The sequence below is a fragment of the Corapipo altera genome, unplaced genomic scaffold (assembly GCF_003945725.1).
Source record: "Corapipo altera isolate COAL_440 unplaced genomic scaffold, ASM394572v1 113, whole genome shotgun sequence".
Lineage (NCBI taxonomy): Eukaryota > Metazoa > Chordata > Aves > Passeriformes > Pipridae > Corapipo > Corapipo altera.
Genome location: NW_020884895.1, coordinates 2,902,208 through 2,919,412, shown reverse-complemented (window position 1 = coordinate 2,919,412; position 17,205 = coordinate 2,902,208). Strand labels below are relative to the sequence as shown.

General features: G+C 40.0%; 1 protein-coding gene across 2 annotated transcripts; it reads left to right on the top strand.

The window, feature by feature from the left end:
* Nucleotides 1–6,524: 6,524 nt before the first annotated feature.
* On the top strand, nucleotides 6,525–17,080 carry LOC113949060 (cytochrome P450 2J6-like). 2 transcript variants are annotated; one of them, XM_027647199.1, is made up of 9 exons: nucleotides 6,525–6,695; nucleotides 8,015–8,177; nucleotides 9,301–9,450; nucleotides 10,502–10,662; nucleotides 11,679–11,855; nucleotides 13,229–13,370; nucleotides 14,044–14,231; nucleotides 14,668–14,809; nucleotides 15,899–17,080. In XM_027647199.1, the coding sequence occupies exons 1-9, from the start codon at nucleotides 6,525–6,527 to the stop codon at nucleotides 16,075–16,077; spliced, it is 1,473 nt and encodes a 490-aa protein (XP_027503000.1). In that variant the 3' UTR covers nucleotides 16,078–17,080. The 2 variants fall into 2 exon arrangements, with proteins under 2 accessions (XP_027503000.1, XP_027502999.1); XM_027647198.1 differs by lacking the exons at nucleotides 6,525–6,695; nucleotides 8,015–8,177 and adding an exon at nucleotides 8,915–9,026.
* Nucleotides 17,081–17,205: the final 125 nt, after the last annotated feature.

The window sequence follows — 17,205 nt, the reverse complement described above, 5'->3', positions numbered from 1 at the left end:
TGCTTGCCATCTTTCTTGAAAGTCACACTAGCAGAGTTGCCATAGGTGCTGGGAGTTATTTCCTGGAGGCAGACGCTGGATGGTAAAGCCATAGCAGCATTGTCCGAGTGCTTTCTTCCATAGGAGATTTGGATAAAATGTGGAGGGGCATTGGTTAGTCGTGTCCCTCCCTCAGGGAACTGGTAGAAAAGCAACAAAGAACCATCACAGAGGCAGATGCTGAGAGAGGGCAGATTAACAGGGCCTGTTGGGGCAAAGTCCTGGCTGTAAGATCAATTGTGAAGGGAATTTCTTGCCACCCACGGTGTGTAACTCTAAATTCCCCTGTTCCCTTTGTATTAGCACTATTGCAGTGCAAGTCCTCATCATTCAGCTCTCCTTGGAAGCAAGAAGAAAAAACTTCTCTGGACAGGGAAGAAAGGCATGAGTCAGACTTCTGGCCCCTGCACTTTATGCATGGCTAACTGTCACTTTGCCACTTGTAACAAAATAGATGTCTTCTGTTAGAAGCTTAATGCAATTAATGAAATACTTAAAAGGGCTGCTGTCCCTGCCACAATGCTGGAGATTTAGGAGTGTGTGATGGAGGGTTACTAAGATTCTGTGCTACTGCTAAATTTCCCCTCCCCCCCCCCTTAAGATACGGAAAATCAAATACAGAAATGTTCCCTAAATCTTTATCTGAAGTATTTTTGGAGGCTTATTTAGGTTGCTAAGTCAACCTCTGAAACCTTAAATGTTATTGAAAACAGGTCTTCTTGAGAAAAAGCTTGTGAGAAATGATGATGTAATTGAAGACTGAACTTCCAGACACCATTTCAGTTTTGGTCAGAGAATATGTTACCTTCTCTGGATTACAAGCCATCCTGACCCTTTGTTATGCCTGTATGGCTGCTTCTATCTTGGTCTTTCCTTGGTTTCTGCCTCCTGTTGCTTGACGCTTTACCACACCTTAATTAAAGACTTTGAAGGGTTGAAAATACCTGGCTGCAAAGGATTACAATGGGAAGTGTGAGGTGGAGGGAGGTAATGGAGCTGGTACAGCTCCATTTATACCGATCTGGGATAATATATTGCTACATGTTGAGTGCAGTAATTAGAATACATTATTGAGTTGCGCTGATTCTGCCTTTCATGTTTGGCATTTAAATTCCTACCATGTAAATTTAGGGGTATTAATACTTGTCTGATTAGAAAGTCTACTCCGTTACACATTTTAATTATAAAAAATCCCATAGTGCTGTGTAATTTCTTGCCTTCTTATGTAGGAATAGATATCTTTGCCTTGACAGACCTAAGATGTATTTAATAACGATAAAGCACCCTGAGAGATACTTGCTGAAGTTGGAACTAAAGAAGGGAAAATATTGCTTATTTTTAGTACTGCATAAAGTATGTTAGAGTTCTAGGTCAGTGCTTGTATCTTGATGTTTTTAAACACTGGTTTCACAGAATACATATTGTAAGCTCCCGGTTATGATAATTTTGATCCTATGAGTTGTTTGAAGACAAAAAAAGGGTGGGGGTCATATTGGTCTTTCAGTCTTTATCTATTACCTTGTTTGTTCACTGTTGTACATTACTGCAACCTTCTCAGCCTTTCTTTGTTCCCAAGGCTTCTCCTATTTTAAAAGCTGCTTCTCATTTTGCAACCACTGGTACATACACCAGCATCCCTTTAAAACTGTGCTTATTCTCCATGTGCTTATTCCCTCTGAGCTTTCTCTTGTGTATGACTTTTCTGGAATTGTGAGTTTCTCAATGCTTTGTTGTTTGAGTCTTAGGGCAATGTTCCTGTCTATGTTTTTCTGGGCACATAATGGCCAAGCTTACAATCTGCAGCCAACCCAGTGAAGAACATGGCAAGAGTGAAAAACTCATCTGCAATGCTCCCTGCTGGGTAAGCTGGATCTAGCTATCCTAAGAAAACCAAGATCTATCTCAAATATCTTCTCACTTTTTGTGCAGAAAAGATGTAACTACGTTGAGTCAGTCCCTGGAGCTGGTGCTATCAGTTGAGAATGACTGTCTCCTCACTATGTTCTATTCTAAACACAAAATCAGATTGACCAGGTAATTTCAGACTGCTCGTACTCGAGTGGAAGGGTAACACCATCTTCAGAGCCATGCTTTGTATTTGGGGCTATTTCGAGGTCAACATCTTTAACCTGGAAGATGCCCATGGCATGGTTCTGTCTCAGAGTTTATCTGTCCCTGGTGTGCCTGGACATGCTTATGATCTCTTGGTCAGGCACACCAAGGTACACATCCTCCAAATCCTCTTTTACTCCTTCACTCAACAAGATTGACTACGGCCCTCATGAAGCCTTGGCCAGTGTGTAGATGAGGCAGGTTTGGTGCCAAGACTTCTGCACTTCTTGGTGCAGAGCTCCAGGAGATTGTATCTAACTCTCGGTCTTCCGACTTTCCTTGGGACAAACTACTTCATTGTATGTGGCTTTACAACTCACTGCACTGCAGCTGATGCAGTGGTTGCCACCTCTGTAAACGATCTGCCTTCCTGAGTTTCACTGTTCTCTCAGTCATGAAATTTGCAAGCTTTGTAAACAATATTTTTAGATTTTCTTAAATTAAGGGTTTAAAGTAATCAAAAAAACATTATCAGTAATGTAATTTCAATGCTATTGCTTTATCAACCAGGTTTGTAATTTTTTCAAATTAAAAAAAAAACAACCAGGTAACTTTCATTTGTTTTATTATAGAGATTGTTTTCTCTATTCTGATGTCTTAAGAGTGTCTAATGAATACCTTTCAGCACATAATGCTTTCTTTGGGCATTCTTGGGATGAAAAAACATGAACAATCAGCTAGTGGTGTTGCTTTAATTTTGTCTCTACCATTTCCTTTATCCCATGTACTGCAACACCCTAGAGCTTTTTAACATGTGAGTTTTGCTAATTAATGTAAGCTTTGAAGCATTTTTTTTGTATCTAAATATCTATTTTTCCTTGTTCTATTGGCTTTTCCCTATTCCTATGTCAATAAAAATAATTTTTACCTGTGGTCAGTACAAGCTTTCATGTTTTCTCAGACATTCACTCTTTAATTGCAACTCTCCTGGATTTTAACTTCAGTGTATTTTTTGTGACAAACTGTTATGACATGCATTCTTGGGTGCTTAATTTCTGTCAGACTTTGTGGGAGTGTCTTATTGAGCTTGTTTATTTAGCTTAACTTGAAAGTGCTCTGCCAGCACTGCCTTGTCATTGTGCTTTTCGCTGGCAGTCATTAGTAATGCTGTGAAGAAACTACCGATAAGAGATTGAGATGATAGACTGCTCCAGCTCATAACATCAGCATTGCATTTTACAGTTTTTTGCCATATTTTTACTGGAGCTTCTCTTAGATGTTTTTGAAAAGATGGTATTTATGGACTTTGAACTTTTTTACCCCACAGCCTGTACATCCTCACTTACTCACTAGCAGCAATAGCACAGTGCCGCTGGCCTACGAAGAGGAATTCTAATGTCAGAATATTGATTTCAGCCTCTTCTGTGAAAACAGAAACCTGTTTTTTTCTGTTAGGCTTTAGAATATATCCTCTAACATATTTTTACTTGTCTTTTCCTGATGATTTTCTTAACCCTTTGAGGGATTTTGTGTGCATGATGGATTTTGTTGTTATGCAGAAATTATGGAGATGATCTCAGGTCCTTTACATTTTCCTGCATCTTGAAAAATTCATCCAACTATTCCTCACATAGAGGTATCACGTGGTTCCCAGTAACTCACGCAGAGAACATCAAGTTACTCTTCTTTAGGCAAACTCTCTGCAAGAAAATTCTTGCAGCAAATAGGATCAGGGATGCCAGTCTCAGTTATGTTGCTTTTTCCATTTTTATTTTGGATATTAAGGTCTCTTACATTTTTTCTTCTCACTCCTTGTGCCACGTCAAGTCCAGCCTTAATGCTCCCAGTTTCTAGTCTTATTCCAGCTTGCAAATTTTGCAAGTTTCTGAAGGTAATTGTGGGTGAGGAGTTAGAAAGCGTAGCAATATATTGTGCAATTTCCATTTCTAAATATTATTTATTTGAAGCCTCACTCAAGGCAATTGGCTGCTACTGTGTGTGCAATGTATGAACAGTTCCTGTGCTTTGGAGATACTAATTCCTGACATTCCCTCCTGCCAAATGTATTACAGTTTATACTTCATATTTAAGTATCAATGTCCCAGAGCTGAAATTAAGCATTTGCTTGCTCAAGGATTTCAGGACTATGCTTGTTTGATTGTCGTATTACCTGCACAGCTTTACTTTTGCAAGCATTGCACTAATCTTGCTGAGACTTACTTCACAGTGTGCTTTTATGTTCACTAAAAATCTTATTGAAACTTTGGCTTCCTGATAATTTTCATTAAAACTTGCTGGGTTTGCCTCTGAGTCCATTTCTTTGGACTTCTCTTTACTTGGGTTACTATCTTTTAGGAAAACTGAATTTTCTGCCAAAAATACAAACCTAGCAAATATTGCTCATAGTCTGTCCAGAAGAGGAGGCATCAGACAGGAAGAGGTCCAGGCCAACACAAGATCCCTCAGCCTGGTTTTGTTTTCAGTATAGCTTATCCAGTGACATCAGGTGACACTGGTGTAAGTAACTATTCGTGCATCTGGATTTCAGACAGTTGGAGCATCCTGAAGACACTGCAAAAGGAAAGGTAACAGTAACATCTGGCAGGATAAATTCCTGGCTGGCTCATTTGGCTTCATTCTGCTTCTGACACTAATGCTTTGATTCCAGTTAAGCCCGATCCATCCGAAAGAGGTGAATTCATTTACTGATGTCAAAATATTATACTAACATGAAACATCTAAAATTAAACAGTATAATACGGACCAAACAGAGAAGAGATGAACATGATTGTATTTAGTCTGTTAATGAAATTTATGTAATTCAGCATTTCTTCTGACTTCAGTTGTCCGCACAAAACTAATGTTCTTCCTTTCTTTCCAAATTTTAAACTTGATATTTTGGTTTGAAGAAACAATTTTTTCTGATTTTATGTTTTGCTGATTTCAGCCTCATAATGGGCAATGGTACCTGACTTGCACTGGTTTCAGCAAAGCCATGGAGCCCACCTCAGCCTGCATCCCACCATGCTGCCCACAACAGGCACAGATAAGGTCATGAAAGACTACTTGCCCATGCTGTCCTCACTGTATCATGCAGGCAAGTATGCACCCACAATAGCTTCAAAGTTTGGCCAAATGAAGGAGATGAATTGCTATCAGTGAGTCACATGACATTCTTCATGTTCCCAGGTTTGCAAAATAGAACATTTCTGTCTGCGTTGGAGGGCACAGCAATGTCTTGTTCAGACTTGTACTTCAATTTTAGCGACGACACTTTCTCTTTGCAATGCAAGATCAAATCCTCTGGTAATTGGCACACAGTGCTTTCCCCCTGTCTGTGCTTCAAACTCAGTGTGAATCCCTTCATTATCAGAGGATAGATTTTTTTTTTATGTGTCCTGTAAACCTATTGATAACTGGTAATAATATCCTGGATTCTGAAATTGATACAAAAGGTAGAAAACTAACTAGGGAACGTGAAGCTTTCAATTTGGTTACATATTACCAAAAATAAAAAAAGAAAAAGGAATTTTATTTTTAATTAATCTTTAAATATAAAAAAATTAAACATTTTGATTTTTTAAATTATTTAATTGTAATACAAGTTTTTAAGTACTATCTCCTTATCATGACTGCTCACTTGATGAAACATTTTTTCCATTTACTGGAAAAAAAAGTTTGATTGAACAATCAAGGTCAATTTTTCAGAAATCACACGTAGCAATTTTGTCTTCTAACTGCATCCTCAGTCTTCAAGTACTCTTGTCTTTGCCTGTGTGGACTGTGTGTGCTGGTAGGCAAATCTGAATTTACAACCACATTTAAATAACGTTTGTGACTAAAGCACCTGGAAAATCTAACCTATTGTAAGTATATACTATGTATCCAATCTAACCTATTTTAAGTATGTACTATGAACTATTGTAACTGTATTCTACGTAACTATATAATCTAATCAATGTGTAACACTCATAACCTGAATTCAGTGATTCTGAGATGAACCACTATATATATTTTTAAAGTTCCTGAAGCAGATGAAACTGAGTTTCACTTGTCTCATATCCAGTGGTCAATGAGGGCTTTCACCTGGTGTCACTCCAACCCCGATCTCCCAATAGGTTCCAGAAGTTCCCTAGTACAAGCTTCAGGACAAATACTTTGGGTACAAGTGATTCACATTTCCATTCTAAGGCTTGCTATAAGCAGATAGGTGTGCTTTTGGTTAGGGATCAGTTTGATATATCTCAGTGTGGCAAATATATACGGTGCAGGAAAAAGGCAGGCAGTGACGAAGAGGGAGGGACAGAGGGAGGGAAGGGAATTGAGACTTTATAGAACTCAGTCTGCAGAACTGGTGGAACAACAAGGAAGATCACCTTTTCCAAGATCCAGTGCCTTCTTTTTGATAGACAAGCTGATAAATCAGCTCAGAAATGCCGACAATAACTCAAGCTTTTGTAGTCCTGATAATTTTTTTGTTAATTGTTCAGTTTTTCAAACTGCGAAAGGCTTGCAAGCAATTCCCTCCTGGACCAACTCCTCTCCCGCTGCTTGGAAACTTAGTACACCTGAACTTTCAGTTTCACCGGGATCTTCTGATGGAGGTATTTCTTTTAAGATGCTATTAATTGGTCATTTTTAGTCACAGATTTAAAAAGCCTGATATGTTCTTAATCAAACTGAAGCTTTTAAGTCTTAGAAAGTTACAGACAAGGTATGGACATAGAAAGATCAACTTGATTCCTATATTTGGGTCACCTTCTTATGTAGAATATGTCATCTTCATGAGAATCCTAATGTTCTTAAGAATCAAGTAAACTTGGGGACAGGGTTTCTGGCTTGTTATTAAAATTGGAAAATACCAATTCTCTAAAATATGTTTCTGCACTGCTGATAAGTCCCCATGTGATATTTTTAAAAATTCTGACTGGTATTGCCTAATTTGATCACAAAGGGGCAATATGTTGAATGTGTATGTATGCTTACAGTACAGGAAGGGCATTCACTCCCCATCTTCCTACACCTCCTGAAAGCTATCTGTTTGCCACTTGTTTCTAGTGACAGCTGCAGTAATTCTTCTAATGGTTTACAGAAGACCTCTAATTCTGGTGTATACCTAGGACAGCACACACGGATCATTGAGAGCAGAGCAGACTTAGACAGGCAGTGATGCTCTAAGAGGGAGAGAAAAGCTGGAATCTAAAGAATTATCAGGAGAAGCAAGTGACTGGTGTGATCAGCTGGATGTAATTCTAGTGGCACCTTAGATACTGTGAACCATCTCTTTTGTATCATTGTGGGTGTGCTGGAGCAGAATCCCATACTTGTACAATGGTTTTTCCATGAATGATTGGATTTCCTCTGTCATACACCCGTCTCTGCTTGGATACCTCTGCTGTGTCCAATGGTGAGTGCTCTCCTCAGTGCTGTGACGAAGCCCTGGAGTCGGCTGCAGCCTGCTGGCACTTCATAGCTGTTGACTAGTTTCTGGCTCCATGTCCTCTCCTGGAGCACACAGACAGTGCAGGTTTAATCAGCTGGTTTCCTTTTGCAAAGGAAGGGATCACTGGAGGCACAGAGCCCCAGAGCCATGCAGAGTGTGGCCGTTCAGATCAACAAGGTTCAAATGTTGGGGTTGGATGTGATGCAACATAAAGCACAAAGTTTTCTTTCTCTTGCTGCAGTGTTGCTGCAGGCTATGCTTTAAAAAGAAAATAGCTTTCCCCAGAGTAAATAAAATTGGCTGCCGAAAGCATTGTTCTCAGCAAAACGACAGTCTCTTTCTGCTTCTATCTACAATTATATGCACGGGGTGACATTTTCAGCACAAAATTGTCCATTGGTGAATACCTGGTGCAGTGTCTGTTTGAGATGTATATATGGGACTTCATCTGTTCTTTCCTGGCACCTTTTCCACTTACAGCTGGCAAAAACTCATGGTAACATATATACTTTGTGGTTTGGGTGGACACCAGTGATCATACTGAATGGATTTCAAGCAGTGAAGGATGGCATGACCACGCACCCTGATGATGTTTCTGGGCGGATGGTGTCACCTTTCTTCAGGGCAATGGCCAAAGGAAAAGGTGAGATTTTCCTGCCACGAACAGTGCACAGGAATGTTGACTTGGCAAATTATTCTGCCCTCCTGTTCAGAATGATCTTCCATCAGATACAGTCCAAGTCCTCCATTACCTCTTGAGAATAACTTACTATTTGGTGTGATGCTTTTTGTACTGAGTTTTCCCAAGCCTGGGAAACACTCCAGGTTGTTTCTAGGCAACCTTTTCGCAGTATTCAAGACGTATGTATGTGATCCAGCTCAGAACTCAGCAATCTTGCCCTCATCACAGACTAATCCATTGTTCTGCATACGATTTTGCTGTACATCATGTGAATGCAACACTTGTTTGGTAACTGTATACATTATAGTTGCCAAATACTTTCCATCATGAGCAAGAGACCTATAAAACCCTCTTTCAGAATTCACATTGCTGTATTTGCAGACACTCCTAAACATTTTTTGAATATCCTTTGACTATGAGAGTGCCTCTGACACAGGAAAACTCAGTTCTTCTTGGTATATTCCATCAGTTTGCAGTTTTTCCCTTCCCTTCCCTGCATTTGCTATACTAAAGCAGACACAGGTTGTTTAAAGGTAGGTAAAGCCTCACCTTCACTGCTCTTCAGGTGACCACAAGTGCAATTTAACAATTAGTGGAGTGTTCTCTCTTCCACAGGAGAAACAGAGCCCAAATGTCACTTTTCCTTCACCTTCATCACCTCAGCCTACAACCATCACATTAATTGATCTACACCTTCATAAACGTACCCTGCCCTGTACTCCACTCTGTGGAAATTCATCCAGTTACTCCTGTCCTGAGCACGATCACTTGACTATGGCTAAGGCAGATTTCCTAAAAAGGCATCTTAAGGTATTCTTTTTTTTTTTCAAGACATCAAGAAATGGAGCAGTTGGAAAATCCTTAGACTGCTCTTTTCAGTTGTGAACTACAATCAATATTAAGATGATGTGGCCTAGTTATAGTTTGGGTATGCTTGGCTACGATTTCTGGTTACCAATAATTTCACCTAAAGATATTTGTATCACAGTATATTCCCTGCTTTATTCCAAGCATTTTATAATATATATTTAAATGAACCATTCATGTCTGTGGCAAATATTAATATGCCAAGGAATACCCTCAGGTATTATATTGGCAACTGGTCGCTCCTGGAAGCAGCAGAGACGCTTTGGAATAATGACTCTACGCAGTTTGGGAATGGGAAAAAAAGGCCTGGAGCATCGAGTACAGGAGGAGGCCTCTCACCTGGTGGAGTTTTTTATGAACCTGAAAGGTAACTGTCTGCTAAGAAACCAAGCACTTTTCAGTCTGAATCTTCAGTATGCAAACTTACCTACCCCTTCTACGGTCCAGGTTAGATCCACAGTGGTGTATCCAAACTTACTAAAGCCTAAGAGCAGATAGAGCATAGAATCAGAAACGGGAATTTCTTTCTAAAATAGCTATTCATAAACCTAGTGAAGTTGTGAACTTCTGAGATTCCACCTCCATGGGCTGACTGTTTGTCTATAACATGATTGTACAACGACAGGATGCCACTGAATTGCACAGCCAAGACATCCTCAGGCTGCCTGCAACAGGTAACTGAAGAGTATTGCAGAGCTTGGTAATTTCAATGACATTGGGTGCCATTGATATTTTAGTCTGTCTGGCTTAGTAACTACTGGCAAGAGAATCAAAGAAAGTAGGAGATGGGAGGGAACTTCAGTGGATTATCAGGTTAATCCTAGAGTCCAAGCCAGGATCATTTCTACCCAAATTACTTTCTATGGATATCTGTCTCATAACTTTAAAAAAATTATCAGACAGAGATATGATAATCTACTGCTCACAGTTGAGGCTGTAATAGTTTCATTATGTATCCTTTGCAGGTTCCTGTCCAACTATTCTTCTTCTTAAACCTTCCCAAGTTCATTCAGTCTTTCCTCCTAAGTAATTATTTGACATTTTTGAACGTCTGTCACTGAATTTCTGCAGTTATCTCTAGTGACATTTCTTCCTTCTCACTTGGTGACTTGTCTTCCTCCAGACAACTGAGGACAGCAGATTTGATATGAGATCCTGGAACAGATTTTAGTTGTACAACATTATTTCACAGAAAGGTGTTTGAGATTGATTTAGAGGAAACAGTTTAACAGTGTCCTTTGCTCTAAGGCTATGTTTTATTTTCATTACTTCATATTAGTGCCAAATTTCTGTCCCCATTCATGCTCCAGCTGTATAAAGAGAACATTTTATGTAATCTCTAAAACCACTTTGTCCTATCTGTATAAGGAACACTTGAAGAAAACACTGAGAGTGAATATCTGTTACTGTGTTTGCAGGAAGACCTGTGGATCCTTCTTTCCCTCTTTTCCATTCTATTTCAAATGTGATTTGTGCTCTAGTTTTTGGATATCACTTCTCTGATGAGGACAAAACCTTCCATGAAATGATCCACGCCACAGAGAATTTATTCAAATTTGCAGGCAGCTTTCTTCATCAGGTGAGTAAATGATATGCTGTTTTTTTCTGAAATAGGTAGAAAATGAAAGAGCAGATACAAAAATGGCTCTTCACTAAATACAGAGCTACAGGCAAATGCAAGTTGGGAGAGAAGTGGTGTCCTGGGGACCTTATTGCTGCCTCCTTGGCATGATGACATTTTTAAGAACTCTCTTGTTTCTTTGCAAGTTTAGGGGTTGACTCTCTGTTGACTCCTGGTTTTTAAGTCCTTCAGCATTTCTAAGACTATTAACAGAAACCTTTAAATCTAATTTGAGACTGGAGTTTGTAATAAATATGAACTCTGCAGTGCTGCTCCTCCCACCTCTATTTACTTCTCTCCTCCAAAAATTGATATCATTGAATTCACTGTTCTGCTTTTTACTACTCTGCAAATTGTATGCTAAAAATTTTCTTTGCTTTTTCCTCCCTCACAAATAATAAAATATTCATTATGAATTTTCCCCTTACTTCATAATAGCTCTGAATTCACACATTGTAAAAACAATACATACATTCTCTGACAGTCTCACAGTTCAAGTTCTGTCAAAGATTTTTTGGTAGGTACTTCCCACAACATACCATATAGGACAACTTTGCACTTGAAGGGTCTTGAAGCACACTTGAAGTTTTCCCCATGAATTAGACTTTGTGGTTTAGACCCTTAAAGATGGTCAAGCTGCATGTAATGGGGAATGTGGATGGCCAGGCAAATTCCATTGACATTTGAATTTTACAGAATAAGGCAAACTAAAATGCTGTTGTGGTAGTAAAGCTTTTCTGCAAATCTTAGGGGCATGAGCAGAGTGTTGTCAGAACTGGCTTGACCCCTGGGATTGTGTCAAATCACTAGTAAAGTTTTACTACATGATGGCAAAAACCTGCTCAAAGCAATACAAATTTGTTTATTCCGCTATCAACATTTTTGGACAGGACAATTCAGCCTTTTGGTGTTTCTAAAAGTAGCTTTGTTAGTGACAGACAATTCACACTACCTCTTGCGTGTCACTCCTGCAGATGTACGAAATCCTCCCTTGGCTGATGTGCCGTCTCCCTGGGCCTCATAAGAAGGCATTGGCTTGCTATGATGTCCTGAGTTCTTTTGCAAGAAAGGAGGTCAGAAGACATGTGGAGAGAGGGATACCAGCTGAGCCACAGGATTTCATTGACTTTTACCTGGCTGAGATGGAGAAAGTAAGTGTTTGTTCTGTGTGATCACACATTTATGGAGTGTAAGACCCAGTATGTCAGGGGGTGAACTCGTGAGCTGTCATCTGCTTTCCATAAATATTCATGTGCATACTTCAATCCTGTAGTAAATATGAGACAGTTTATTCCTGTAGGTTACATAAGTTTGGTAGAAACCACCTCATCTTCTACAGCAAAGCACCTCATGTGTACAATGGATTTAAATATGCATATACAGGTAATTGCCCTGAAACAGAGGACAACGTTTCCTTGGGATTCAGTGTGTGCCCTAACACTGGCTGTCCTTGCACCACGTAACTGTATGGTTCCTCCCTTGGCAGGGAATCATTATCCCTGTGTTACCTCTAATTTCCCCACAGTTTGAGGCATGGTTGGCTTGGCACCTATATTCTAATTGGATATCCTAGGAAACAATTTCGCAAACAGGGCCGTAATAAGCATTAATCTTCTTCCCTGCCCAGGCTATTGTTTTCCATAGTAGGAAGTGGCTCATGAGCCAGAGAGGCTCTGCTAAGAGTACCAGAGTTTCTGCTTCAAACTTTGTCATTTTGGGGTACTTTTGGGAAGTAAAAGAAGCATCTCTTTCCTAGGGTAGATGAAGTTTATGTAGCTTCTACATCTGGTCATAAGCTTTCAGCTAATCAGGCTGTCATGTCCTCACAGTGTTGGCTCAGAGGCTCTGAAAGGAGCTGATGCATCATCTTACATTTTATATCTGAATTGACTATGACAAGATTTGCTAAAATAAGCGTTTTAGAGGCAAAGATGCAACTTCCTCTGGTGTCAGGGGTGCGATTTATTGCAGTATTTATTGCATTATTTTAAAATGTTTTGCCTAATTTTTTTTCTCTAAAATATTTTTATTTTACTCCTTTATTATTCAGTAGAAAATACCTCTCCCTCCCAGTTCACATTTATCCTGAACTCAGAAAAGAAATTACTTTCAAGGTGTTCTCTTGAGATTCTTTTATTCAGATGGAATTTCCTTTGGTATCTTCTAGCACCATTTGATAGCATATTGGAGACCAAGGCCTGAAGAGTGGCATACTGTAGGGCATTTGTACAGAAGCACACTCTAATCTAACTGCAAAACTTGTACTGTGCTTTAAAGTTTTCATGATTAAGTCATCAGACATAGAATTGCCTTTTTTAAATGAAAGAATATTCCACCTCATGAAAGACAGCAAGGCAGACTTACCATGTCTATTTGGGAAACTACTAAACTACTCATCAAAAACTGTAATTTTGACTATTCTTCGTGCACATGCCAGCTGTGGAAATAAGGACTCTCACACAGAGGGCATACAAATTGACCTAACTTTTATGCTTTAACTTCAACTTTTTATCATCATCTGCAGTCAAAAGAGGGGGTCAAGCCCAAGTATGATGAAGACAATTTGGTCCATGTCATAAATGATCTTTTCCTTGGTGGATCAGAGACCTCAAGCACAACATTGTACTGGGGACTGCTCTATATGGTCGTGAATCCAGATATCCAAGGTGAGAGGGATTCTTGTTGTGAAATGCTGTGGGTACTACAAATGTTAATGATGGCTGGATAGGATGAGCTGCAGCATGGCTCTCACTCTCTGAAAACACAAAGAACGGCAGCAGAGAAAAAAATCAGAGATCCGTTCTGTGACCTGACCAAGTCAAGTGGCTGAAGGCACTTGCAGTGAGACCAAAGTTAGCTCTTGGTAGTGACAAGTCAGTGAGGTGCTCTGTGTGGAGAGTTTGCAGGTGACTGATGGCAGCAGGTACAGAGATCAAAACTCTGAATCCCGTCTGCACCTGACACCATTCAGGTATGAGGAATGCTAACATAGCTTTATGTTGTTTGCCATACAGTCTGATCTCATATTTATAGCAGCCTATGTTCACTGCCCCTCCTGTGAGGCAGTGAACCCAACTCTCCTTGCTGCGCACACCAGTGCTCTTCACAAACCACTGGACCCCTTACATCCCTCCAGTGTGTTCCTGGACCACACTGTTGGTGGGGTTTTCCTGTATATTTTTATTATCCTATATTAAACTCAGGCATTAAAACATATTAAATCACAGATTATAGACCTAATGTACTATGTTGAAGGAATATATTTTCCTGTTGCTCTAAGAGACCAGTTAAAATATTTTATACATTTTCTCATCTGAAGTTGTGAATATTTCTCTACAGAGAAAGTGCAGAAGGAGCTGGATGCTGTTCTGGGTCCTTCCCAGTTAATTTGCTATGAGGACCGGAGAAAACTGCCCTACACAAATGCTGTGGTCCATGAGATTCAGCGCTTCAGCAACATTGTCTTTGTGGGCATGCCCAGGGTGTGTGTGAGGAACACAACACTGTTGGGATTCCCTGTCAAAAAGGTAGAGACACATTTTCAGCTTCTGTTCTTTCTTCAGCAGAGAGGCATTTATTTATCTTTCATTTCAGTTTTGTCACCCATTTTCAGTCTATAAATTATTCTCCATTTAACTCAGGAATGTGGTGCCTGGGGAAGGGTTACTATTTGTGGCTACACAAATTAGTCCTTTACTTAATGTGTAGGTGCTCAGGCAGCTGATAAAGCCCCTACCAGGGAAGTCTTGAGCTTCTGCCCATCATCACAACTGCAGACACCAGCTCTGCTTGGCTGGGGATGGACTGGGAGGATAAACTGTTTTGCCAAAGCACTGGTCAAGAGACCTCTGCTCAACTTGGCACTTGTCCAAATGGCAACAAGCAACAGTTTTTTCTGTCAGGCAGAAACTGATGGGTGACAGGCCAGTAGTTGGAATGGAATCAACAGTTTCTTCTTTGCAGGGCACCATTGTTATACCAAATATAGGATCTGTTCTGTATGACCCTGAGCAATGGGAGACACCTCGACAGTTCAACCCTGGCCATTTTCTGGATAAAGAAGGAAACTTTATCCCTCGGGAAGCTTTCTTACCTTTCTCAGCAGGTAAACGCATTGGTAGTTTGAACTGATCCAATAGATAAAATGAAGAATATAGAAGTTGAGATTATGGTATTTCTTCAGATAACATCTTCTATCTCTGCTGTTTACTGCTTTTAAAGAACAGTACTGGCTTGTTTCTGCCAAGCAAGAGGCTTCTGTGCCATCAGACCCCAGACTGTCCTTAGTACTCTGTGGTGGGAACCCCACTCAAACTGGGCTGGTTGCATGCTGCAGTTATACACAGGTTTTGTCTGTAGTATTCTTTATACGTAGTTACATTCCTGAGAAGCAATGTGCCTTGTTTGTACTGGAGTTACTTGCAATCCCTTTTAAAGGATCAAGATGAAAGAAAAACAGAATGCATCCTGATAAACAAAAGATTAAGTTCTTGCTTACAGAACTGAAAATCCAGTTGCCAAAGAAGGAAATAAGATAGCAATGCACACACAGTTAGCAATCACACATAGCAGTAAGGTTGCTATTGATGGTTTTGTTTTAGTTTCTCTGTTGATATAACAGACCAGTCATTTAGATGTCCATCCAGCAGTGGTTTCTTAACGAAAATGGTATTTATTTCCTTTTATTTGTCTGCTAATCTGGAAATGTGAATGTATTATTCACCTGTTCTGCTCACACCATCGGTGCCAATGAAGAACCCTGGGAAAGGAACAGTAGACCTCATGCTTTGCCTATGAAGTGACCAAGCCTCTGTTCAACTGCAAATGCCAAGTAATTTTGATCCGCTGATGTTAACTCACTAAGAAAGCATGTGCAAGCAGCTGGCAGATTCTTTGTGTATGACCCTGGAGCTCAACATCTCCTGTAACAAGAAAATAATGTTCTATCAGGTCTAGAAAAATATTATATCTGTACATTAGTGATTTTCATTGAAATTTTCTTCTGGTGTCTCCTAAGCTATGACATTGGATCAGATCTTTTTGGGAAGGGATTCACATAGTTTTCATTCTGTGGCTTTCATGATCCTTCCCTTAGACAACAAAAAAAACACCCTCTGCTTGCAACAAGAATGAACTGACTATGAAGCTGAAAAATTCCTAGATACTCACTATCCTTCCCCTCTTCCCTCTGCAGGGCACCGTGTGTGTTTGGGGGAGCACCTAGCGAGGACCGAGCTCTTTATTTTCTTTGCCAACCTGCTGCGGGCTTTCACCTTCCAGCTCCCTGAGGGAGTGACAGAGATCAACACAGAGCCCGTTTTGGGGGGTACCCTGCAGCCCCACCCCTACAGGGTTTGTGCCATTCCACGCTAGGCTGCAGCAGTCACAGACCAGCACGAGACAGCCACCTTTACCTCTGTGAATTTCCTCTCAATGTATAAACCTCCTTCTACTAGCCAGGATATTGATATTAGTCTATCCCAGAGCTATTCAGAAAGTGGATGCAAGCCATGATCCAGACTGTCAGTACTTTTGGTCTGGTCTTTGTGAAAGTCACAGATATTCTCGCAATGATCTTAAGCAATTTCTCCTCTCAGAGAGCAAGTGATGCCAGATGCTAAGGTTCCCAGCCGAAGCCAGCATGCAGTGTCCCCTTGTCCTGGCCAAGCAAAACCATCCTCATGCTCAATCCTCAGTAAAATTCAACAGAGGATCTCAGCAAGAGCTGAGTAGGTTCCATTCCTGTGAGTGGTCTGATAACCTCATGTAATTTGACTCTGAAAAACACCCTTTTAAAGCCCTGTTTTGGTTTTAGTGTCCTGAACTTAGACACGTTAATTTGTTGATATGTTGCAAATAAAAAAAGAAAACAAACAACAAAGCCAAACCAACACCCAAATTCCAGGAAACACATTAGAATGTGGGTAATTCATGTCTGAATTTGATGTTAAGTATCTTCCACATACAAAGTAAAAAGACTCATCCTAAAGTTGAAGAAAGAAACTTGTTTAGTGTTTACTAGCAATGTGAATGTGTGACTTTGCAGCCTGATCATGGTTATAATATATTGCCAAATGATTTATTAGTTGTTTTGTTGTTTATTTTATTTTTAAGGATGTAGAAACATGCTCATTATCAATCCTACTTGGAAGAGGTATAAATGTGAGATGAGAGAGTCACTTTGCCAGTGGGTTTCACTGGTAACTCCACAGCAGAGGAATATAGAGACTTTGGAAGGCAGCCTCTAGGGGCTATCTAAACACTCAGTTATTCTTCATTTTCTCTGGGCCCTTTTCTTCTTTCATTACAACCCATACCACATTTCCTGCTCCCCATTCAATTTCTTTCTAATCCTCTTCCCTAGTTTTGGTTCCTGCTCCCACCTACCCTTTATCCTTATAAACTCTATTTCAAGATTCACCTTGATGTGATGACATCAAGCTTCTGTCTCCTTTTTTCTGCACAAGTATTAGTCGAGGAATCCATCCTGAGCTGAAAACA

Excerpts from the sequence above, each read along its gene's own strand:
- LOC113949060 (XM_027647199.1), top strand. The coding sequence starts at position 6,525 with ATGCCGACAATAACTCAAGCTTTTGTAGTCCTGATAATTTTTTTGTTA. Across the intron at positions 14,232-14,667 it reads TGGGATTCCCTGTCAAAAAG|GGCACCATTGTTATACCAAA; the intron begins GTAGAGACACAT and ends TCTTCTTTGCAG. Across the intron at positions 14,810-15,898 it reads TTTCTTACCTTTCTCAGCAG|GGCACCGTGTGTGTTTGGGG; the intron begins GTAAACGCATTG and ends TTCCCTCTGCAG.